At 40.0% G+C, this 26,042-nt stretch overlaps 1 protein-coding gene across 5 annotated transcripts in view; it reads left to right on the top strand.

The window, feature by feature from the left end:
* Nucleotides 1-25,650, top strand: part of SLC31A1 (solute carrier family 31 member 1) — a 30,538-nt gene extending 4,888 nt beyond the window's left edge. For 4 of the 5 annotated variants that reach the window (XM_082469251.1, XM_082469247.1, XM_082469248.1 and 1 more), the window contains 4 exons: nt 18,566-18,729; nt 19,237-19,309; nt 20,679-20,847; nt 22,328-25,650. In XM_082469251.1, coding sequence (XP_082325377.1) covers nt 18,598-18,729; nt 19,237-19,309; nt 20,679-20,847; nt 22,328-22,529 — 576 coding nt within the window. In that variant the 5' untranslated portion in view covers nt 18,566-18,597 and the 3' untranslated portion in view covers nt 22,530-25,650. Of the gene's footprint in view, nt 1-15,492; nt 15,719-18,565; nt 18,730-19,236; nt 19,310-20,678; nt 20,848-22,327 lie in introns of those variants that run through there. The other variant, XM_082469249.1, reaches the window with a different exon arrangement.
* The last annotated feature ends 392 nt before the right edge of the window (nt 25,651-26,042 follow it).

The following is a 26,042-nucleotide window of genomic DNA, read 5'->3' as shown; positions in this document are numbered from 1 at the left end:
TTTCATGATTTAGGTAACATCCCCAAGCAGGGGGGGGGCCCATCCTTAGGAATACAAAGCCCTGCAGAGAAGGAAAGGGTTGAGAAGGGTCCACCCTACCTCTTTTCCTTTGCACAAAGGCCCTAGGCTTTTGTATACAACCTGCTTTTATAGGCTGAGGACATTGTGCAATACAGCATAATGAGATAGAAACCTGCATTACAAAAGTAAATAAGAGAAATGATTTGGGGAGAACACATAAAGAGCAAAACTCTAGCAACCAGTAAAACGTTAGTGGGACCTTTTTTTAGCCAGTTTGAGTCTTTCCCTAAATAGGTAGTCGAGTTATTATAGAACTATACAGTGTTTGTATAATTTTGAAGCAGTTTAGAGCATCTAGAATGTATTCGTTCAGTTTATGAAATGAAAGAAGAGGAATGCTGCTAACTGTACCTGCAGGCACCCATGCCTCTCTCCTACCTTTTCTAATGGCTTTTTTTCAGTTCCCACACAACCCTGTGCATAATCTATATCTTAGTATATCTCATACTGTATTTTAATTATTTGTATATATCCCTTCTCCATCAGACTGCGCTTCTTGAGGATAGGGTTTCATCATAGTACCTTCACTCAGTAGGTACACAATAAATTTGAATGAATGAACGAACAAATGAATGAATGAATGAATGAATGAAGAGACCTAGTTCCCCAGGTCACACAGATAATAAGCCCCTAGAGCCAGATATAGAACCCAGGTCTCCTGATTCCTAGCCCAGTACTTTTCTACTATGCCATGCAGCCTCTATCTGAGGTTTTGAACAACTTTTCTCTCAGAGGGAGGGAGGAGTAAAAAAGGAAAAGGTAAAATGTTTTCTAGTTTCTGCCTCACACCAAATTAATTCCCAGCATTCTCCACAGGCAAACCAACAACACTGTGATCTAGACAATTGAAATCCTGTGTAATATAACTAAATGGAACGTTTAGCAAGGGGGACCTTTGTCTGCCTTTGATTATAACAAAGAGGCATTTAAAACAATGCTTTGCCAACCTATACATATCTGACTAGCTAGTGTTCTTTAAATCAGGCTATAAGAGTCTTTGTGTTTTAAGTGACATGAAAATGAGCCCTATGTGTGACTTGGACGTCTCATTTCAGAGATTAATTTTGTCCTCTAATGAGAAAGCAAGCTACCATTAATAATATCTCATATTTACTGTACCTTAGAATTAGGAAGTATTTTGACATATTTTATTTGATCCTCACAACCTGTGAGATTGGCAGGGTGGATATTTTTATATCCATTTTGTAATAAATGAACTAGTACATGTTGAGTTCAGGCGATTTGCTTAATGTCACATAGCTAATGTATGGCAAACTTATGTCTATAGTTCAGAGTCTCTGATGCCTAGTCCAGGGCTGTCTCTACTCTTATCACACTTTTTATAAAACACTCAGATCTTTACATAAATCATACTTAAGCATTCATGGTTAGCATGGTGGAAATGTGTCAAGACTACAAAAGGATCCAGTAAGAGGGTTATGAAAGGGTGCATCTCGGGATTGCTTTATTCAAGGATGTGGCTTAGCCAACAACAAAAGGTATCAGAGAAGTAGAGTATAGTAACTGGGAGATCCACTCCCCAATGGACTTAGGCCCTTCTATCATTGCATAACTAAAAGACCTTTTCAGTTTGTTTGTTTGACATATCAAATTTGAGTTGTCCTATTCGGACCAGGCAAATAAAAGCTTTTCCAAAGGCCTTTGTGAAGAATGTAGTTGTACATTTGATCTTCTTTGTACAGAAAGGTGAGAGTGGGCAAGAGAAACAGGAGCTTCTATATTATTTGCCACTAAAACAGGATATATAAAGCTCAGAAACCCCTCCTACTTAGCTGCTTCCCTACAAACTATCTGGAGAAATGGGAGTGTTGGGGAAAGTAGCTAGCCTAGTGTTACAGAAGCAACGTACGAGAAGCAGATGTTATAGGTTCAGTTGACTAAAGAGTATATTAGCATCATTATTCAATGACCTAGGCCTCAGTTTCCCCATCTGTAAAATAAAGGAGTTGGACTTGATAATTTAATTTTTTAGTAGGAAATATATTCACATGGTTCACAATTCAAAAAGTACACAAGGATATGTAGTGAAAAATGTTGCTTCTAATCCAACCCACATCTGACCAGTTGCCTTCCTAGGGATCACGATGTTACTACCTTCTTATTCCCCCACGCCCAGAGGTAGTATGGGTGTTTACAAATAATATGTATATACTTTTTTCCCTTTCAAAACTTTTTACAAATGATAGCATATAGTGCCCCTTATTTTTTCATCTCATAAGCTACCCTGGAGATCATTATCAGTATACAAAGAGCTTCCTCATTCTTGTTTATGGCTGCAAAGTAGTCCACAGCACATCTTATAATGTATATATTTTCATTGCAAGATGGCGCTTTGAGCATATCTCGTTTCCTTCTCAAAATCCTAATGAAATGACTTTAGAAATACAAAAATAAGAAAAAGTATGATATTGTGATTTATAATGAATATATATTTGGTCTTCATCCCATTTCTGGCTCAGAGCTAACACCCTTGGAATTTCCTAAGTGACTAGAGCTATAAAGGTGTCTTTTGTTAATAAGGTGACTTCTCTGAGGATGGGGGCTAGTTGCCTGTGAAGCCAACCAAAGTGACTAGAGGGTTGGAACTTTCAGCCCCTGACTTCCTGGGAGAAGGGAGGGGCTGGAGATTGAGTTTAATCAACAGTGGCCAAATTGAATCAATCATGCCCATGTAATGAAGCCTCCATAAAAACCCAAAAGGACAGGGTTCCGAGAGCTTCTGGTTTGGGGAACCAGGACGCTTCCACGTGCCACCATGCCGGCCCCAACCTACAAGGACAGAAGCTCCTTTGTCCAGGACCTCACTATATATATCTCTTCATCTGGCTGTTGATTTGTCTCCTTTAATATACTTTGTAATAAATCAGTAATCTAGTGGGTAAATGGATTTCCTTAGTTCTGTGAGCCACTCTAGCAAGTTTGTAGAACTCAAGGAGAAGGGATTGTGGGAGCCTCTGATTTATAGCCAGCGGATCACAAGCACAGGCTTGCAACTGGCATCTGAAGTGAAGAGCAGTCTTGTAGGACTGGGTCCTAAATCTGTGTAATCTGATGCTATCTCTGAGAAGATAGTGTCAGAATTGAGTTGAATTGTAGGACACCCAGCTGGTGTTGGAGAATTGTTTGGCAGTGGGGAAACCACCCATAAAAAAAGTATCCTTTATCATTAGAAAACAGAGAGAAAGAAGCCTGAAACTTCGAGACATTTCAAAGAATATAAATGCAGATTGGAATCAAATTGAAACAAATTACTGACCACCTGATTCATTATAGGTGAAGAACATCCCTTCCTGTGAAGTGAAGTGGATAGAGTTCACTAGCACACTCTGAAAACTCCTAAAATGAGAAAAGCAAAGGTTAGAAAGAAAGGTTAGCTATGGAGCAATGGGCGAAGGACAAATCAAAGGATTTGGGGGATTATACCTATGCCAAGTTTAGAAAGAACAGTAGATTAAGAAGTAACAATAATGACTATTTATCGAGGGCATGATGATTTATCGAGGGCTTACTGTGTTTAGGCACTGTGCTAAGTTGGTGTTTAAATGCACACTGTCACGAGGTAGGTGCTACTGTCATCCCTATATTAGAGGAGACTAACTTACCCTCTTAACCACTATGCTGTTGCCTCAGTGAACTCTTCGTAACAATCCTGTGAGGGAGGCTACTTTTATTACCTGATTTTAGAGCTGAGGCCCAAAGATATTAAGTAATTTGCCCAAGGGCCCACAACCAGTAGGTCCAGTTTTACCAGTTAGAGAATAACTTGCATACTTGGAAAACCGCCATAATAAAGAAAGAGAAAATATCTCTTCTGCCCACAGCTTCCTCCTCATGTTTTTTTTTGTTTGTTTGTTTTTAGTGGCCTATTCAGGATCTCTAACGGAACTCCCATTCTCAGAAATGCAGGAGTTGATGGTTAGGGACAGGCCCTGGAGTGCTCAGCTGGGAACAAATCTTAACTTCATTAATCATGTTGGGAACTATATACAACATTTTCTTCACACAGAAGGTTTTTTGTTGTCTTATTAGTCAGCAATAAAGTCTGTTTTTCTGATAGTTCAATTCCTGTATTTCACAACTAATCTAGAAAAATAGAACTGTAGAAGATATATAACTTCCCCTTCATCTGGAACTCAGATTTTATTCACACAGTGGGTGAAAGAAACCTCTCTCAAATCCCAAAGATGAGCCATTTGTTATTAAATTTAGTGTTAGCCCAGAAAGTTCTTTTATTAGTAGGTGGTGGTGTGTGTAAATTCTAAGTGAGACTGGGCAAGCTTTGTGCCCTTTTGGAATATCAGAATAAACAAATGTTTTATTTTAGTTCCTGGTTGAATCTTGACTTTCTTTCTTTTGTTTTTTTTTTTAGCTCCCTCTTCTTAAACATACAGTCATTAGAGCCTGTGTACTATATCTGTGTTGTACATCTCTGTAATTCAGAACTTTGGTTCTCAAATTTTAGAGCGCATCAGAATTGTCTATATATCTGGATATATACCTAGAGTCTGAGACCCCATTCCCTGAGAGGAGATTCAGTAGTCTGGAGTGGGGTCCGTAATTTTCAGTTTTAGCCAAACATCTCAAATAATTCTGATTCAGGCGGTCCTTGGACCATACTTTGAGAAACCCTTGAGTTAGGAGGGAAGCAATTAACATTTATTATTTACTATGTATGTTATTAATGTGCCAGTCGCTTTCATATGTATTTTTACATTTGATGTTCAAAAAAATTGTAAGACTTTATTAACCCAGGTTTATGTGTATGTATTATCCCCACAAAGTTTTAGTAACTTGTTCTGAGCTCCAAAGACGGCATTGCATTATGACAGTCAGCAGTCTGACTCCAAGAACCAGGAGGGCTGTTGCTCTTAGTATTTCTGCTTTAGGTATTTCTCAGAAGAGATGATTGTATAAGATTGGTGAATTGGAAAATATTAGAAAGTGATATGAACAGTCTGTTAAGTTAAAGCCACTGAAATGTTGGAATGTCTAAAGCATATCATCTAATATTCAGAATGTTCCTAGAAAAGACAAGTATGCATTTGTTCTTCTTTGAAACGATATTATACACACCTAAACTTTTCTAATTGAAATAGGCCCTAAAGATGAGTTATTCTATTTCTTCACTAAGGAAATTGTGACCATAAAGATTAAATTGCTTAATGTAATGGAAACACCCGGGCTAGAACCCGGGTCTTACTTTCTTTCAAGTTGTAATAATTATAAAGGTTAAGGTAGGCTACAACCCATACGTTGCCTGAGAATTACTCAGAAGACTATTGAATCAATGGTTGAGAGTGATGACTCTTTGTGACATTCACCATTTGAAAGGTCACACAGAGGCATAATAATTAAAGGTGTTCTGGTATTTTAAAGGAGTAGAATAAATGGTGACTTTTTTTTAACGGTGACATTTTTATGAGTTATTCTTTAAAAGTTCTGTTTCTGACACTGAAAATATATAGTAGAATGGCATTTGGGGCATTTGTGAATTTTAATGGAATGCTGAAATGTGGCCTGGAGCTCAGGCTATGTGGAAGTCCATTCTCACTTAGAGCTACAGAGGCAGAGCAGCCAAGAATACTGCAGGTAATAGTTTTAACACAAATTGTAGGCCATAGCATGGTGTAAAGTGTTGCAAGACACAACTACTCTGGAGGTAGATAACTAGATTTAGCTCCTCCTGGACAATTTAATGGGGTTTATAGACTTGACAAGGCCCTTGGATAACTTGATCTTTGTTTACCCCAAATGTAGGGAATATTCACTTGTGCCTCCCAATAGAAATAGGTCTACATTTCTTTCTAAGCTCCCTAAAAACTATAACTCTGTTTCCTTATCTCAATTTTTCAGAATTGCCCCCATAAAGTAAAATAGCTACCTTTGTGTTAAGAGACAGGGACGCAAATAGTTGGGTAGAAGTACAACGATACAAGTAATAGGTCACCGGACTTGAGGTCAGAATCTGGATTCTAATTGCAGACTGCCTCGAGACTGACTGACACGTGACCTTGGCTAGTCAGTTAACCTCGTGTACCTCAATTTTCCAGCTGTAAAATAAGTAGCCGTTCTTGTTTAATCCAGGCCTGTCCTTCATGTGGAGTTAGGTCTAGAAACATACTACATTGTGGTAGCTCAGCAGAAAAACCTGAGAACATGCCAGAAAAGAAAATGAAGTTACCATTGGGCCCAGACTTAAAATCATTCACTCAACAAATATTTATTGAATACAAACGTAAAAGGTGTATTAGATTGCACATAGCCTAACGTAGGCCTTACTATGCATTCCATAAACAAGATGTGAGTAGTTTTCTTCAGCCTTGTTTTTGAGCACTCATAGAACATAATAATAACAACTCACAGAGTAATAATAATGCTTTTATGTATGTTATATGGTCTTTTTTTCTCTCTCAGTATTTCTTCCCATTCATTATCTTATTTGAATCATACAATAACCCTAAAGGAGAACAGGACAGATGTTATCTCATTTCCCTGAGTTTAGGATGAGAGGCTAAAACTCAGAGATCATTAGTGGCTCGCAAAGAAGTAGGGTGATTCTGCCCCCCAGGGGATGTTTGGCAAAGTCTGGAGACATTTTGGATTGTCACACATGGGACAGTGCTACTGTCATTCAGTGAGTAATGGCTAGGGATACTTACTGTTAAACATCCTACAGTGCACAGGACAGCTCATACAGCAAAGAGTTATTCAGCCCCAAATGTCAATAAGGCTAAAATTGAGAAACTGACATTGGTGTTTTATCCAAAAGAATACAAAGTGATAGAGTTGGATGAACCAGAATCCAGATCTTGGACTTAGTCTAGTATATTCTCCACTGCCCTTAGCATTAAAAACTTCAGTCACATAAATTCTGGATTTATTGCTAATGTTTCGTGGAGGTGTGAGTGAAAAGTGGGGTTTGTCATATATCACTGTTAAAGGTTTCCATGTATAGTACAGATTGTATAATCCAATAAAAATCTACTAAACACTTGCTGTGTGTCTTACAGTCTGCTGTCCATGTCCCACAGGGAGCTTAGTCTACCTTCATCATATTTTTTAACTTACTGAGCAACTACCAAATTTGAGTAATTTACCCAAATGGTATTGAAATCTGGATATGGCCCCTTTAGCAGCCTCTATGCATAGTACCTACTGCCAACCTAAAGACTCATGGGACTTTTATAGGAAATGTCACCAAGATACTCAGAGAGAAATTAGCAGAGCCAGGATTTGGATCTTATCTGACTCCAAACTCATGCTCTTAACAATATTCAGTAAGCTTAACTCTCTCCTACAAAAGGTGATGTGTGACTTTAGAAGCTCTTACAACCCAGGATGGTCCTTGTAGAATATCCTTCAGTTTTGCCCCTCAAACCATTAAATAACCCAGAAATCAGAAGGTTCTTCTAATCCTTCTAAAGTTTTAACAGATGTCTTTCTGGATTCTGGCAAATTAATGGATTATGGCCCATGGCTCTGTAAGGATTTTTTTTTTTCCATCTGTGAATGCCTCACAGAAAACTTGAGCAGGAAATATTATTAGGGAAGAACAAATAAAGGCCAGTTATTCTACACAGCAAAGTATTCTGTTAAAATATAAATCTGGTCACATCACTCCCCTGCTTATTACGCCTAAATAGCTTCCAGTTGCCCTTGGAATAAAATTTAGTCTCCTTTTAATGACCTATAAGGCCTTCTTCAGTATACCCCTTCTGCCTCTTTCTTCAACCTCATTGGCCTCTCTTCTCACTCAATGTGTTCTATTCATACTGACCTTGAATGACTTTGATTCTTTTCTTGCCTCAAGGGTGCTATTCTCTGCCCTTCTACCCAACTCCAGTAATTTATCAGTCTGTCTAAATGTTACCTCCTTAGAGAGGGCTTCTCTCTTCTCTCTCCACCTAACCCCCTCCATCTAAATTAGTTCTTTTACTGTTATTCTATCACAGTACCATGTTTACTTCCTTCATATTACTTATCACAATTTCTAATTATATATACGTATACATATTTATTTGTTTCCATATTTAATGAGGATTCCTCCTCTAGAGTAGGTTCCGCAAAGGCAAGAATCTTGTCTTCTGCAGCTGGCTCCTTGTAAGTAGATATGAAACCTACATGGGTTTTGTAAGAATTAAATACATTTTGAGTGAGTGAATATTTGTCCAGTGTTCTTCCAGGTGCAGTAAGGAGGTATAAATTAGTTACTTGCCCTCTAAGAACTTGCTGTGTATATATGGTATTTTTTATCTCGTATTTTAAGAACTGTAAGTCAAATTTTCCATAAGAGAAGATTGCTAGAAAAATTCAGAAAAGAGAGAGAGATTTCTTCTGTCAAGAATTCAAGGAAAACCTCATAGGAGAGGTGGCATTTTAACTCAGCCTTAAAGAATGAACTAGATTGTAAACTCAAAAGCAGGGGCCGTATTTTAACTTTATCCTACTTCTGACACATTTTCAGTGCACTGTAAATGTTGAATAAATAATGATAGGATTTGCTCATATTCAGAAAATGGGGGGGGGGGGTACTACAGAGAATGACACGGCCAAAAAGGCATACAAGTGTCAAAGTACTAAATTTATTCAGGAAAATTGAGTAAATCAATTTCAGTGGAATATTTGAATGTGAAGAGGGTGAGATTGGGATAAGGCTGGAAAGTAAATCTGTAACAGAGACATAAATGTCATGTAGTGAACATAAAATAAGTGTATCAATATGAGAAGTTGGAGGTGAAGATACTTATGTGTCTCTTTGCAGAGAGATTAGTTTCTGGGAGTACAACCTAAAATGCAAATTACAGCTTGAGAAATACATGCAAATGGTATCTGGACACTAGTTTAGGTGGGAGTACTGGTTCTATTATCAACACCATCACCAAAAACTAGCAAAATGCAGGCTCCTATGAACCATCTCCTGTACTTGGCTTGGCTGGAAAGAGAGTGTTTGTTTCCTTATATTTCTGTAAGGGAAACATCCCAAGGGATGTGTTTGTGTTTTTTATGTTTTTTTCCCTGTAATTCTAATCTCATAGCTTGTGGTCAGAAAAGATGCTTGATATGATTTCAATTTTCTTAAATTTACTGAGGCTTGATTTGTGACCCAAGATGTGATCTATCCTGGAGAATGTTCCGTGTGCACTTGAGAAGAAAGTGTAATCCTGCTGTTTTTGGATGGAATGTCCTATAAATATCAATTAAATCTATCTGGTCTATAGTGTCATTTAAAGCTTGTGTTTCCTTATTAATTTTCTGTTTGGATGATCTGTCCATTGGTGTAAGTGAGGTGTTAATGTCCCCCACTATTATTGTGTTACTGTCGATTTCCTCTTTCATAGCTGTTAGCAGTTGCCTTATGTATTGAGGTGCTCCTGTGTTGGGTGCATTTATAATTGTTACATCTTCTTCTTGGATTGATCCCTTGATCATCATGTCGTGTCCTTCCTTGTCTCTTGTAACATTCTTTATTTTAAAGTCTATTTTATCTGATATGAGTATTGCTGCTCCAGCTTTCTTTTGATTTCCATTTGCATGGAATATCTTTTTCCATCCCCTCACTTTCAGTCTGTATGTGTCCCTAGGTCTGAAGTGGGTCTCTTGTAGACAGCATATATATGGGTCTTGTTTTTGTATCCATTCAGCAAGCCTGTGTCTTTTGGTTGGAGCATTTAATCCATTCACGTTTAAGGTAATTATCAATATGTATGTTCCTATTACCATTTTCTTAATTGTTATGGGTTTGTTTTTGTAGGTCCTTTCCTTCTCTTGTGTTTCCCACTTAGAGAAGTTCCTTTAGCATTTGTTGTAGAGCTGGTTTGGTGGTGCTGAATTCTCTTAGCTTTTGCTTGTCTGTAAAGCTTTTGATTTCTCTGTTGAACCTCAATGACATCCTTGCTGGGTAGAGTATTCTTGGTTGTAGGTTCTTCCCTTTCATCACTTTAAATATATTGTACCACTTCCTTCTGGCTTGCACAGTTTCTGCTGAGAAATAAGCTGTTAACCTTATGGGAGTTCCCTTGTATGTTATTTGTCGTTTTTCCCTTGTTGCTTTCCATAATTTTTCTTTGTCTTTAATTTTTGCCACTTTGATTACTATGTGTCTCGGTGTGTTTCTCCTTGGGTTTATCCTGCCTGGGACTCTGCAATTCCTGGACTTGGGTGGCTATTTCCTTTCCCATGTTAGGGAAGTTTTTGACTATAATCTCTTCAAATATTTTCTCTGGTCCTTTCTCTCTCTCTTCTCCTTCTGGGACCCCTATAATGCAAATGTTGTTGCATTTAATGTTGTCCCAGAGGTCTCTTAGGCTGTCTTCATTTCTTTTCATTCTTTTTTCTTTATTCTGTTCCGCAGTAGTGAATTCCACCATTTTGTCTTCCAGGTCATTTATCCGTTCTTCTGCCTCAGTTATCCTGCTATTGATTCCTTCTAGTGTATTTTTCATTTCAGTTATTGTATTGTTCATCTCTGTTTGTTCTTTAAAATTCTTCTCGGTGTCTGTTCTTTAATTCTTCTAGGTCTTTGTTAAACATTTCTTGCATCTTCTCGATCTTTGCCTCCATTCTTTTTCCGAGGTCCTGGATCATCTTCACTATCATTATTCTGAATTCTTTTTCTGGAAGGTTGCCTATCTCCACTTCATTTAGTTGTTTTTCTGGGGTTTTATCTTGTTCCTTCATCTGGTACATAGCCCTCTGCCTTTTCATCTTGTCTATCTTTCTGTGAATGTGGTTTTTGTTCACAGGCTGCAGGATTGTAGTTCTTCTTCCTTCTGTTGTCTGCCGTCTGGTGGATGAGGCTATCCAAGAGGCTTGTGCAAGTTTCCTGATGGGAGAGCCTGGTGATGGGTAGAGCTGGCTGTTGCTCTGGTGGGCAGAGCTCAGTAAAACTTTAATCTGTTTGTCTGCTGATGGGTGGGGCTGGGTTCCCTCCCTGTTGGTTGTTTGGCCTGAGGCAACCGAACACTGGAGCCTACCCGGGCTCTTTGGTGGGGCTAATGGCGGACTCTGGGAAGGCTCACGCCAAGGAGTACTTCCCAGAACTTCTGCTGCCAGTGTCCTTGTCCTCATGGTGAGCCACAGCCACCCCTTGCCTCTGCAGGAGACCCTCCAACACTAGCAGGTAGGTCTGGTTCAGTCTCCCCCGGGGTCACTGCTCCTTCCCCTGGGTTCCGATGCACACACTACTTTGTGTGTGCCCTCCAAGAGTGGAGTCTCTGTTTCCCCTAGTCCTGTCGAAGTCCTGCAATCAAATCCCACTAGCCTTCAAAGTCTGATTCTGTAGGAATTCCTTCTCCCGTTGCCGGACCCCCAGGTTGGGAAGCCTGATGTGGGGCTCAGAACCTTCACTCCAGTGGGTGGACTTCTGTGGTATAAGTGTTCTCCAGTTTGTGAGTCACCCACCCAGCGGTTATGAGATTTGATTTTATTGTGATTGCGCCCCTCCTACCGTCTCATTGTGGCTTCTCCTTTGTCTTTGGATGTCAGGTATCTTTTTTGGTGAGTTCCAGTGTCTTCCAGTCGATGATTGTTCAGCAGTCAGTTGTGATTCCGGTGCTCTCACAAGAGGGAGTGACGTCCTTCTACTCCGCCATCTTGAACCAATCCTCCTGTTTCTTATATTGTAGTAGCCTGGTCCATTCATGTTTGCCTGGAAGGCATAGATGATTTAGAGATTGGAAAGTGGGTATTTAAAAAATTAAGTTTGTCCTTAGCATGCTTCTTCTTGAGAATGATAGCCCTCCATTATTATATAGCTGTATAATTCTCCATGTAATCAATTCCTCCAAACAGGCTTCTCATCTCCTTTGCTCAGCCTGAGCAGCTTAATAAGGTGGAGTGGACATATGGAAAGATAAAATTTATGGTAGAAGGGGGTGACCTTGAACCAGTATTCGGAAGCAAAGCCTTTCTTCGTCTTATTCTGATTAGAATCGAATCACAGGTTTGCTTTCTGTCTTTTCTGTGGATAGTTAGAAAGAGATTCTCAGGGCAGCTCCTGAGTTATTGTCTTTTTTACTAAAATAGGTATTCTTAGCCAAGAACTTCTGTGTAAAAGAGCTACTCTCACTAATTTATAGCTGCTCTTTTATTCTTCTAAAAACTTGTCAGTCCATGGAGCATTTCTTGTTTGCCTAGATCACTGGCCATTCATAAATGAAGGCCCTTTAAGTTTTAAGTGTAACTGTTTGAAGTAGTTTTCCCCTTTATGTCTCTGGCAGTTGGTTACTTTTGATGCATCCCATTAGTCTGATGTATGAGTAATACAGACATAGACTCTGCTTATTACTTGAATATGTAGACTGTGCATAGGTTGGTTTCTTTCCACAAAAAGTGCTTTCAAGGAATCCTGCAACTGGTTTATTATCTTTGCTATTTTTATTTCTCTTGCCTGATAAACAGTCATTTGTTCTTATGTTCCCTTAAGGTCATTATTACTGAGACCTTTTCAAGGGCAAGCATGGTAGCCAGGCTTAGATGACAAGATGGCTTTGGCCTAAAATGGCTTCTCTTATATCAAAAAGCTATATCTGGCTCTTTTCTCCGGGGACTCCCTACACTATTTGCTTACAGTAGAGCTCGTTTTGGTATATGGTGAAGAAAGAGAAAATAATATTGAAATCTGCAAGTAATCACTAAATTAATTCTTTGCCAGGTCTATCAACATCTTTCTCATCTCAACCCAACCACTGACACAAAGAAAAGCAAGTGAGAATTTGTTGTTGTTGTAGATGATCCCTTGGAATTATTTTTATTATCAACAAAGGCACAAAGTTAGAAGAGAAAATGGTAGCCTTAGTTTTATTGAAGGATTTTTAAAAGGATAAAATCTAAGTTTTCTTTCTTTCTTTTTTACTTTTTTGGTGGTAGTGGTAGTGATGGTGGTGGGGTTTTGGCAGTTATTCTCCAGAGTTCTGTCTTTATAAACCTGTGATTGTAGCAAGTGCCCTATCAACTCCTATCACCTGCCAAATATAGTCTGGGGAGAATTGTGTGTGTTTGATTTTTAAGGTCTTTTCCATTTCCTTTTTTCTTATTGGCCTGACTTATCTTCTCACTACCTCTACTGCCTCATTTTACTGAACTGATATGGCAGAAGTTTGGGAGTCAAAAGTTTTTGCCAGTTCTGGCTAGAACCTGTGTAAACCTATGATTTACTCAGCCTGATACCTTTTGGAAATGAAACTGGTGTAAGTATCCTTATGATTACTGCACCTCAAGAAGGACACAGGCCAAGGAAAGGCAGCTAAAATATCCAAAGCATGGTGTGGTTATATTCAAACAATTATGACCACTTTTCTGCCAGTCAATTTGGAGTAAGAATGTGAGGCCAGGGCCTAGAGGATGAGTGGAACAACATCATAGCCATCAACGGGAAGGGTCTTCCCCATATATATTCATCAAATTGTATTTCCCTTCCCTGGGAACTACTACATTTTTTTCTAAACAACTCCAGTGTATTGGCCTGGAATGCCAAGTTATGGAGAGGCACCTAAGCCCTATTTGTTATTGTATTATATCAAAGTCTCCCCTTTATTCCTGCATCTCTTTTACCACCTCCCTCCCCCAAAGAACAACATAAGTGCAGAATTCATAAAGCCATAGGAAAATTTCAAAGTTCACCTATAGAGGCACTTGAAACAAAGCCAGAGCCATATCTCAGAATATCTGCTGGCCCCATACAGGTCATAAAAAGGCAGGATTAGTCCAGTGAAACTTGTTGCTTGATCACATGAACATAGCCCATAAGCATGAACCCCTGTTTATGGTAGTATATTATCTTTGACCTTGAATTTCCCCTATCTGTGCTTGCCAGAAGCTTGTGTCATCAATCATAAATAATGACTACAGAAAGCAGAAGAGTGACTAGACAGATTTCCCTTTGTTTAATGTTTTTACAAATCCAAAAAGGAACATGACCCTAATCATTTTTTTTTAAATATTTATTTATTTATTTATTTATTTGGTTGCGCCAGGTCCTAGTTGCATCAGGCAGGCTCCTTAGTTGCAGCACGTGGGCTCCTTAGTTGTGGCTCACTTGCTCCTTAGTTGTGGCATGCGAACTCTTAGTTGTGGCATGCATGTGAGATCCAGTTCCCTGACCAGGGATCAAACCCGGGCCCCCTGCATTGGGAGCACAGAGTCTTATCCACTGCGTCACCAGGGAAGTCCCGACCCTAATCATTTTAAGAATAAAAACTTTCTTCCTTATCATTGAAGTCAGGAAAGACTGGAGGCAGTCTCCAAAAGAATTATCTGAGACTCCAGATTACATCTGTCTGAGCTGGAGGAGAGGGCCCATGTGGCAGATGTATGGCCACTTCTGTGTAGTCTTTTTGTGGGGTCTGATCTCCATAGTCGCTATGGATTATTGTTTCTTATTCATCATTGTGCAATACCGGCAAAATAAAAGAGAATTTGAAGTTTAGACTAAACCTGTTAGAAGTAAGGTCAGTGCTAAGACTCAGAATGGGTATCAGAATTTAGCCTTCTTGCTAATTCCCTAACTTCTGTCTATAAATTGATATTTATTTTTCTAGAGATGCTAGATTTTGCAAAGAATCTGGCCCTCTAGTTAAGCTTTACAATGCGTGTGTTGGGGGGGAGTGTTGGCAGGAACAGAGGAAACTTCTTTTTCATGATCCTCAGAAGTAGACTGAGAAGGAATTAGACCCTTGAATACAAGGAAGTTTTGAAACCTATTTTTATAAATACTGCACCATACTTATTAAATGGAGGAAAGCGGAAGGCAGAAAGAAGTGCAAAGCTATATGACATTCAATGTAGAATGTGCCATTTCATTTTCCACATCTAATAGTATTCAGGGCAATACAAACAAGTTGGCATACAGCCAACTTCAAGTACCCAGCTGAAGATAAATGTTCCCTAAAAACTGAATAGTGTAAAGCCTTCCTGAGAAATAAACTTCTCACCTATTTCGTATGAACAGATTTCCATAGAAACTCATACTTGATTTTTTTCTATAGCCAATTCCTAGACCATTTGTCTTCTATTTCCTTAAAAATCAAAGAAGTTTTCTATGCTAGAAGAAGGAGCTATTATGAACTATCCACATGTGTTGATAGTCACTTTGTGGTCTCAGGAGACAGGATAGGCAGAAAGGGGCTTGAAAGTGGTCTTGGCTGGCATACTCTGCAGGAGAGAAGCTAACAGAAAACTGACATTTGCCTAGGATTCTGTTATAAGAAATCCATTGTTGGGAATTCTCTGGCGGTCCAACGGTTAGGACTCCTTGCTTCCACTGTAGGGGGCCCAGGTTCAATCCCTGGTCAAGGAACTAAGATCCCGCAAGCCGCATGGCAGCGGCCAAAAAAAAAAAAAAAATTAAGATAAAGGCTTTTTGTTTTTTGTTTTGTTTTGTTTTTGCTGCAGGGCATGCAGGATCTTAGTTCCCTGACCAGGGATCGCACCAGTGCCCCGTGCAGTGGAAGCACGGAATCTTAACCACTGGACCGCCGATTTAAAAAAAAAAAAAAAAAACAAAGAAGAAAGAAATCCATTGTCCATCGGCAATGAAAGGAAATAGATTCTATTCCTGCTCTATTTCCTAGTATATTTCAATGTGAAATGTGTCCTACAAGATGACACTTCAAAATAGGTGCATACTTTGAAAGGCATTCTTGAGATTCAGGCATATGAATTACTGGGTCACTGATATGTCTGAAGAGATATGATTACGGGTCTTCACTGAGCAGGTGTCTCTGATTGGTAATGAGGTGCCTGAACAATTAGGAACCTTGGGTCTTCAAAAAAACCTGTTGATGGGAAGACTCTATAAAAGTTTATCAGGGAAATCAAGGGTACAAATCTTAAGTAGTTTCTGGTGCTATGTTCTTGCTTTTTAAATTGGCCTTTGCGTTTCATCTTATGCCCCAAAATGAAAATTATGACTGTTCAGTTTCCCCTTCTAGCTTTTAGCCTTGAAGCTCCATGAGGAAAGAGTCTATGTCTGGTTCATCTCTGTATGTCCCTCAGTCTCTTACACCAAAAGGCACTCCACCAATATTCACTGAATCAAAGGCCAGGATTCATGTTGATAACATGAAATGAAATTATCCTTTATGGTTTTCTTATGATATAATCATTTTCTAGACCCTTATTAGAAGAGAACAAAATTTGTGACTTCTACTCTTTATGAGGATGTGCTATCAATTTCCTTGGCAGGCAAAAGGCTTTTCATTCTTATTTCACTTCATTTGCTTGGTTCAACATCATAATTTATGATCACTCAGATACCACTGATCTCTCCATCCTACTATGTTTCTTTATCTGAAAACTGCTGTCCTCTTACCATTTGTTCCATCATTGAAACTTTTTGTGTGCTCTCACTTGTTGATTATTTTTGTGTGTATTCTTTTTTTTTTGCTGTTCGCTATAAGACCTTTGTGGACAAAAATCTTATGATGTCTCTCTTTGTACCTCCAATCTAGTCCCTTTATGGCAATGGTATTAATGATACCAGCTTGTCCAGCTCCCCAATTATGAAGTAATAAAGTGTCTGGCATGAAAGTTATTTAAATTCAGAGTTGAATTTTGATTATCGGTAACTGATGCTTTGCCTTTTCATTTGCTGGAAATAAGAACCTATTTTTTTTAATTAATTAATTTATTTATACGTTGGCTGCATTGGGTCTTTGTTGCTGCGCACGGGCTTTCTTTTTAGTTGCAGGGAGTGCGGGCTTCTCATTGCGGTGGCTTCTCTCATTGCTGAGCACTGGCTCTAGGCATGCAGGCTTCACAACTAGGCATGCCACAACTTCAGTAGTTGTGGCACTCGGGCTCAGTAGTTGTGGCTCGTGGGCTCTAGAGCGCAGGCTCAGTGGTTGTGGCGCACGGGCTTAGTTGCTCTGCGGCATGTGGGATCTTCCCGGACCGGGGCTCGAACCCATGTCCCCTGCATTGGCAGGCGGATTCTTAACCACTGCACCACCAGGGAAGTCCCAATTAAGAACCTATTTTTTAAGCTTGCTGTCATAGAATCATAGGATAGGAGTTGAAGAGGGGAAAATAGATGGCTGAATATTTGTGCTTTTGATTAGACATCCAAGACTCCTTGAATCTGTATAAATTTCCTATCTAAAGTATGCCTCTTTTCAACCTCTTAGTAATACTACCATATTACCCTGTTTCTTTCCATCACAGCACTAATCGCCCCATGAAAGTGTTCTGTTTACTTTATTGTTTCTCCATCCTGTACCGTGTTTGTCTTATTCACTGTTGAATTACTGGCACTTAGCTCAGAGTTTGGTGCCTGTAAGAGCTTGATAATAAGAGGCACACTTAGGCTCATGAACATGAATACCTACTTGGAATTTCTAAAGCATTCTTTCCTCCACAAACTGGAGTTGAGGGACACTAAGAGAATCCACCAACACCTCCCTCGCCACCTTCCTCAACTCCCCACTCCCCACCCCAGCTACAGGAGTTTTTGCTCCTTGGATTATGTCTCAGATGGACTTTTGCAGTAAAATAGTGAAGTGGTAGTAAAGACACAAGACTGAATGTGCAGGTTGTCTAGACTTAATTTAATAGCGAATATCCAATTTATACCTTGTTTTCAGTGTTCTCAGCTCTAATGCCCTGCTGGGATTGATACTGTATCTAAATTCAGAGCACACTGCTTGCCTAGGGCAGCAATAGACCTTTTCTTCTAATTTAAATTAGCTGAAGGCTGGTTGTCCTATATGTGAAAATGTATTCTTAATATCCTGATTGAACACAGGCCATCCAATTAGGTGAATTATCTTGAAATACTTGCTTTTTATCTACTGACATTTATGATTAGAAAAGCAGTTAAATTTCATTAATGGCATCAATTTGTCCATTATTACAAATTGTTTCCTGCAACCCGAAGAAGATACTTTTCTTCTCCTTATCTCATATTTAAATTTGAATATACATTGAACATATCTAGTAAAGGAACAATTCTGCAGAATAAGAGTTAGGTTTCTGATAATGTATAACTGATTCACTTTGCTGTACAGCAGAAACTAACACAACATTGTAAAGCAACTATACTCCAATAAAAATTAATTTAAAAAAAAAAGAGTTAGGTTTCTGAAACCCTACGTGCAAATCCCTTTTGCCGCAGTCTCCAGAGGTGATCCCTATTAGTACAGTTACTTCTCTTTCCATCTGTAGATTATAAAAAATAATTCTGAGTAAAGAGGCTAGGAGAGCATGTATTCACTGGCTGAAATCCCACATAGACAAAGTATTTATCAAGAATCAAGATTTGGGGACTTCCCTGGTGGTCCAGTGGTTAGGACTCCGTGCTTACACTGCAGGGGGCACAGGTTCGATCCCTGGTCAGGCAACTAAGATCCTGCATGCCGTGTGGCTTGGCCAAAAAAAAAAAAGGACAAGATAAAACATCATGAAGATTTGTTTTAAAAATCAAGATTTTGTATTTTTAATTATTATATATAATTCTTTTTCTTAAAAGAATCTTCTGCTGACTCAACTTTTCCCGGAAAAATGGGCCATTTCCACCACATGGGGATGAGCATGGGGATGAGCAGTGGGGACGACAACAGTACCATGGCACCTTCTCACCATCACCCGACCTCTTCAGCCTCCCACTCCCATGATCACATGATGATGATGATGGTAAGTGCCACAGGAGAGGCAGCCCAGGCCCTTTCCCACCCACTTGGGGAATAGAAATAATCGAACTTTAGGACTGGAAGATGATTATCTTTAAAGATCAACTTACCAATGAGAAAAAACTAAGGTAGACTTAGAGAAGTCAAGTGATTTGCCCAAGATTATGTGGCAGGTTAGTTTCAGAGCCACACCAGAACCAAGATTTCTATGGTTCTTTCTTCAGTATTCCTTTCTGTCAAAATTGACCTTTTTCTGGATTAAGTTCTGGTCTTTTACACTTTGTGTAGAAAAGAGAAAAAGACAAACGTTGATGGTGGGGACAAAGGAGAGTACATGTGGAGAAGTGCCTGTGGTAATACTATACTATAATGAGGGAGAAAGCCTCCCACTTCAGTGAATGCCTCTTATTACCCAGAACTGCTACTTTTAAATGTTCTAAGCTTCTTGACCTGAAATTCTCATGTAGAAGCTTCAGTTGTTTCTAATTGACACGTTTTGGTTTCCTGGCAGCCTATGACCTTCTACTTTGGCTTTAAGAACGTTGAACTATTGTTCTCTGGTTTGGTGATCAATACAGCTGGAGGTGAGTAAGCCATCAGGTTTTGTTTGAAGGTGACACTCACATGAGAGACAGTGACAAAGAATCTGGAAACCCAACACCTCTTCCTGCCATAATTACTGAGTCATTATGGTTATGATCGTAATCACCTTGCTTCCTATTTCCTACCTGGAAGGTAAGGATACACGGTGCTTATTTTGGTCCTACAGTAAACCTCCCTTAAATAGCATGTGTATGTTTTAGAATTTCTGAAACATAATTTAGATACCAGTAGGAGTCTTTTGCAGACCATTTCCTTTCATCTTTTTCCAGAATGTTTCCGTGTTTGATAAATTATTGATCTTGGATATAAGACTACAGTCGAAGTTCAAATGACATAAAAAGCATTATATATATACATACCACAAAATAACCCTAGCTTGAAAACTATTAATCAAGTACAATCCTTCCAGTTTACAGATAAATTAAGCTTCAGATAGTGAAATGATTAGCCCTAAATCACATAAAGTTAGTATGTCAGAGCTAGGACAGGGACCTAGGGCTTCTATTCCTGCCTAATCCAGTGCTCTTTCCAGCTTACCAAACTGGTATACATCATTCCCGACTCTTGGCCCATCTTAGGGGCAGTCCTAGTTTTGGGGTAGCTAATCGCCCATTTTTTGTGTGTCTATAATGTTGAGTTGGTGTGCCTTAAATTCAAATTGCACAAGTTCAGTAGTCAGGTGGACCACTTCAGGTACAAGATAAATCTTTGGACCCACAAAATCTATTTGTTTTGGGAAGAAGGGAAGCATTTAATTCAGGTAGTATGTTAAATCAGTTTTCACTACATTCATATTGTTACCAATGCTTCACAGTGTGAAAGACTTAGATTGAAATGCCCATTCAAGAAATTGTCAGCACTTTAAAATAAGTTGTTTTATTCCTCTTTTGCGTATTCTACATTGTGTGTTTCAGTGTGACAAGGTAATTTAATGACATCAAGCAGCCAGACCAAAAGGTTATTGTTGTTCATTTTTTTGTATCTTAATCAGAAAATAAGTATGATCTGCAGTGGAGGCAGTAGTCCTCACTAATACCATCTTAGTTCTTCTCTTCCATCTGTATGATTGAAGAGGTAACAATATAACATACTCTGAAATTAAGAGTAGAGAGTAGCGGTTTTTCAAAATTCCCTGGCAGTCCAGTGGTTAGGACTCGGTGCTTTCACTGCCGTGGGCCAAGTTTCAATCCCTGGTCGGGGAACTAAGACCCCGCAAGCCAAGTGGCATAACCCAAAAAAAAAAAAAAAAAGAGTAGCAGTTTTTCTCTGTTGTCTTTCTAGCTTGGAGAGCACACCAGCTAATGATTTTGCATGTTTGACATTACCGCCATCTTTTCCCTCCCTACTTAGAAATGGCTGGAGCTTTTGTGGCAGTGTTTTTACTAGCCATGTTCTACGAAGGACTCAAGATAGCCCGAGAGGGCCTCCTGCGCAAGTCACAAGTCAGCATTCGGTACAATTCCATGCCTGTCCCAGGACCAAATGGAACCATCCTTATGGAGACCCACAAAACTGTTGGGTAAGAAGATTGAACAGATCCAGATGGAAGTTCTGGAGAGCTGAATTAGCTAAATAGGAAAGCAGCTATTTTATTAGCAACAGCCCTCTTCTTGAGTTAATGATTCTATATGACCTTGATCAAAACTGTTTTTGGAGGCTTGGGGTTGTGGGTCATTAGCAGGCCAAAAGAGGAATGATAGGAACCCTTCTGCTAATATGAACATTTATTCCAAATTTTAAGTATTGGTCACTTTAGAAGAAGGAAAAGAATCCATATTTTAACATATTAGCCAAAATAATAATAAACAAATTAAGAAATTTCAGGTCAGGGTATAGAATGGCAGAATCCAATTCATTCCTTTCTATAAAAAGTTGTATCTGCCCAGCTCTAGTCTCATTTTGTTACAATGTAAGACTGTACTAATGCCTGTATTCCACCTAAGAAAGTATATGGATGACCATTTGTTTTTCCCACAGATTGGCAAATGCTTAAGATTTAGTTAGAATAGAAATGTAGGTCTTAAAGCTAAACTGGAATTCAAGGAATCCTATAGACCAATGTCCTGCTCTCAAGTAAGCACAACATTATTTATTCCAATTGTACCAGTGATTGGGCTTATTGAGGGCCAAACATTGTGACTTAACTAAGGTGAGAGAACTAGTAAGTGACAAAGGGGATCAACAGCCAGGTCTCCTGATCCCTAATTAAAAACTTTCTACCGTACCACCCAACCCTCAATTCTATTTCCAATTTTTTTTTTTGGCTGCGTTGGGTCTTCGTTGCTCCACGCTGGCTTTCTCTAGTTGCGGCGAGCAGGGGCTACTCTTTGTTGCGGTGTGCGGGCTTCTCATTGCAGAGGCTTCTCTTGTTGCGGAGCACGGGCTCTAGGCGCTCGGGTTTCAGTAGTTGCAGCACGCGGGCTCAGTAGTTGCAGCACACGGGGCCTAGAGCATGCAGGCTCCAGTAGTTGTGGCGTGCAGGCTCAGTAGTTGCAGCACACGAGCTTAGTTGCTCCACGGCATGTGGGATCTTCCTGGACCAGGGCTTGAACCCGTGTCCCCTACACTGGCAGGTGGATTCTTAACCACTGCGCCACCAGGGAAGTCCTCTATTTCCAATTTTTTAGAGTATGAACTCTGCAAAGGTGGAAGGCCTGAGAAAGTTCAGGCAAATTAGTATGGGAGGGTGTGGGTCATCCCTTTCGGTATCCAAGGTGGAGGTAAGTCAGCTTACTCCTCCTGAAGAGCATTCCTCCTGCTGCCATATAATCATATCTGGCCGATGCTTATTAACCTCACAACCCTATCATGTTTCATTTCCAAGGACAATAAACAACCTGCAGAGACACAAGTACCCGTGAGTTGCAAGGGTGGCTGTGAGAGAGTCCAGCTCAAGCTGAGCTCATGACTACAACTGTTGCCCCTTTCTCCTGATCTGCATGCAGAGCTGCCTGAACACTCCTGGGGCCCTGACTGTTGTGTCCCTGTTTACTCTCCAGGCAACAGATGCTGAGCTTTCCTCACCTTCTGCAAACAGTGCTGCACATCATCCAGGTGGTCATCAGCTACTTCCTCATGCTCATCTTCATGACCTACAACGGGTACCTCTGCATTGCTGTAGCGGCAGGGGCTGGCATGGGGTACTTTCTCTTCAGCTGGAAGAAGGCAGTAGTAGTGGACATCACGGAACATTGCCATTAACGTCTAACTCTATGGTGTGGCCTTATCGATTGCAGTGGAAAGCAGTTCAAGACTGGAAGACAGGCCAATCTTCTCTTCTTGCTCCTTATCTCCTTACACACACACACACACACACACACACACACGCCTGCTCAACAGAGGTTTAGCTTACAGTCTCTGAGCTAAAGTGGTAACCTCCCTGCCTTTTTTCCCTAATGAGCTGAGTTTCCCATTTCTCTTGAGATGAAGCCACCCATGAGATGTCCTCTCCTCCCCCATTGTCTTAGATCCAAGTTATATGTTCTTATCTAATCCAGGTAGCTTTCTGTTCGATGGCTTGATCACTTGCTTCCTTTTTTAGTCTTCTGTTCTTATTTTTTTTTAACATTTTGCGAATTTGGTGGGTTTTTCCTGAGTCAGTGATGGAAATGGATTAACTTTAGCCAGGATTGATGGCAGGTGAGGAAAAGTCTTGCCCAGCTAAGCCCAGAACCCAAACTTAACATTTAAAAATATGTTCTAGTCTTTGGACTCAATGAGTGGGAGACAGATTGTGCCTTTCCCTAGGTGTGACATGTTGCACTGAAATCTCTGTAGTGGGTAGAGAGGTGGTTTGAGACTGTATAAATACAGGCCCAGACCTTGCAGAGTGTGCATTCTTGGGGGGGCTGACTCATCAACTTGTGTTCCCACTTAACATTTTGATTAGAATGAACTTGTCAATCAAAAAAAAAAAGATGACAATCAATTTGAGAAAATAGGTATTTTAAAATGAAACCATTGACATTTTACTTTGACTTGGTACCTTCGTATGTCACAGCTGAAGTAAGAGTTTAAATAATTTTCTCCCATTATTGTTTTCATGTGTCTGCCTCTAAACCAGTGGTTTTCAAACTTTAGCATGCATCAGAATCACCTGGAGAGCTTGTTAAAGCCCTGATTGCTGGGCCTCGACCCAGAGCCCCCAAATTCGTAGTTTTAACAAGCTCCCAGGTGATGCTCCTACTGATGATCAGGGGACCACACTTTGAGCATCTCTGCTTTAAACTGAGGGAGTATCGCCTGGTGGGTGAGCTACCTGGTACTGGGTACAGGAATTTGACTTGCTATTAGTTGGTGGTGTTTCTGGGCTTAACTCATGTACTAAATGCTGCTGGTCAATACTTAATCATTCCACAAACATTTATTCAGCCCCAACTGTGTTTTTGTGCCCAGGCACACAAGCACAAAGGGCTGTAGCCAAAGTAACTTTTATTAGCATGTATGAAATCACTAGTCCTTATTCTTAAAGATCTGTAATTTCTTGGAAGTGGCTTGAAGGTTGAGAATCTTTGATCTGCAATGTAAATCAGCCAGTCGTGGGTTGGAAGGGCAAAAGCCCAGCCCTCTCTTTGGAGAAGCCTAGGGTGTGGTCGGCTGATGGGCCGACATCCATGCCCACACCAGCCAGATCCTCACTCTCTGCATGACCATCTTTGTTACTTTCGGGGGGACTTAATTAGATCACAAGTGGCCAAAAATACTTTCCTCAGTAAGAATCACATTGGATTTTTATTCTGTTGTTAGTCTACGCCACAGTCTTGTTCCCAGTCCAACCTACCTCTGTAAAGTGACTCTTCTTGTGCTGGTCTATTAAATCCTGCCCTCCTTGGTGCTAGACTCCAGTTGTGCCTCAGGGCAGGAGAGACAAAACACAGCTATCCTGTTGGCCTCTTGTGGTTTTGAAGTTTGTACTTTCTCTGTTGGTGCCAGTTAAATACTGGAGGGCGAGAAATGTGTACTTCCGTGGCTTTGAACCAAGAGAGGGTTATGAGCTTACTGGATAGAGGTTAAAATCTAAGAACCAACATTTAGAGTTTTATGTTTTTCTCTCATTCCAACCCCTTGTAGTGCTGATACTTAGCGTAAGTAAAGGGAATGACAGGTACTGATAAAAATCCAACATTAAGGTACAAATAGCCTGTTATTGCCTCAGAAGCCAAGGAATAATAAAACCCTGAGAAATCAATGTTTAGTAGTGACCCGGGTACTCTCTAGAAATCTTGACATGATCTGTTATAAAATACCCTTTCAGGAACAGGACCTTATCAGTAAGGTAAGAAAAATCAAGGCCAGTTTAGACAAAATGCTGTGAATTTCAAACTCTCAGAGAGAAACATCAGTTTGGGACAAGTCTTCGGGTATTCAAGATAGAGTCTCATGAAAAACCTGAATTCTAGCGATCTTGAGCTAGGTTGCCAAAGGAAGAAACTAGCGAGGAAAAAAAAAGTAACGCTTAAATTCTATCTTTCTTGAGCTCTTGGATTGTGATAATATAATGATCTTGTTGACTTTCATTTCTGTAACCCTGTTCATTTAGAATTTAGTGCCTGACTTCTTTGTTCCTTTTGAATCCAAGTTTCTCTTCCTCCTGTTCACAACTATTAGAAGCTGTATCCCCATATCTTTGGCCCCTTATTCTGCTCTCCTTTTCCCTTTCTTTCAGTCTTTTATCCCATCTGTCTGGTTTATTAAATCTCCCTCACCCTCCTGATGCAGTGGATAATGCTGTGCAGTAGATGTGGATATAGATACCAACCAGAAGTTGTAAAACTTGATAGAGACCCTAAGCACACTTTGAGGAGCAATTGTCCCACTGGAATTTCTATAAGGCTGAGTAAGGGGCTACCTGGTACCATCCACAAAGTTACAACATCTTAGGTGCCGTCTCCAATCTATGCTGGAAGAACACTCAGCCCCACACTGCCCACAAACAGAGTCCTCTCTGTGCACCAGGGAATTAGAGATGAAGGTTTCTTCACTACTTCTATGGTGGGGTTGTCTGGAATTCCCTTTTAGGCTGTGGGGTACTGGTTTTGGGTTCTAGCCACAGGGGTTCCTTGTAGAAGCTGGAAAGGGAGTTAGCAGGGAGTACACTTTCATGTCACTTAATGTTGATCCTGCCCTCTCCAGCTGCTTCCTTCAGAAGATACACCTAAAGATACAGAGTCCGCATTTCATATAATGCCTTAATCATTGGGTCTACAATTAATGTTGACTGTTTTAGATTGTAAGCTCCTGGAGGGCAGTATTGCTGTAGTAGGAATGTTTTAACAGTGTCATGTGCAAAAGAACAAATAAATATTTTGATTTTGTGATTCTATGCCTGTCTTCTACCCAGAGTGATATCAGAATAAGTGGTCTCATCATTGTCCACAGGGAGTCTGGTCATTAGCATCGGTTTTTAAGATGTCCATCTTTTAGGTGGCGTGATCCCTTTATGTTTTCATCTCACTCTCCTCCTTCTCTCCTACTTTACATGACAAGCCTTGTACATGCCAGAAGATCTACATGACCTTTTGCACAGGAGACAGGGTCTTCATGAAGCTGCAGTATCTCAGTATACCAAGGGTTCCTGAATTTAAAAGCGAACTTGTCATATCATAATCGCTTCCCTGTGTTTATGCTGTCAGGCGAGAGGCTAGGAGTTGGCCCTGCCTGTCCGCTTTGTGCCAGAATGGTGGTGTTTTGTGCCTTTCCTGTTGGCCCCCAGAT

Source organism: Balaenoptera physalus, assembly GCF_965194825.1.
Source record: "Balaenoptera physalus genome assembly, chromosome: 7".
In the NCBI taxonomy this organism is placed as follows: domain Eukaryota; kingdom Metazoa; phylum Chordata; class Mammalia; order Artiodactyla; family Balaenopteridae; genus Balaenoptera; species Balaenoptera physalus.
This window is presented reverse-complemented; position numbering and strand designations above follow the sequence as displayed.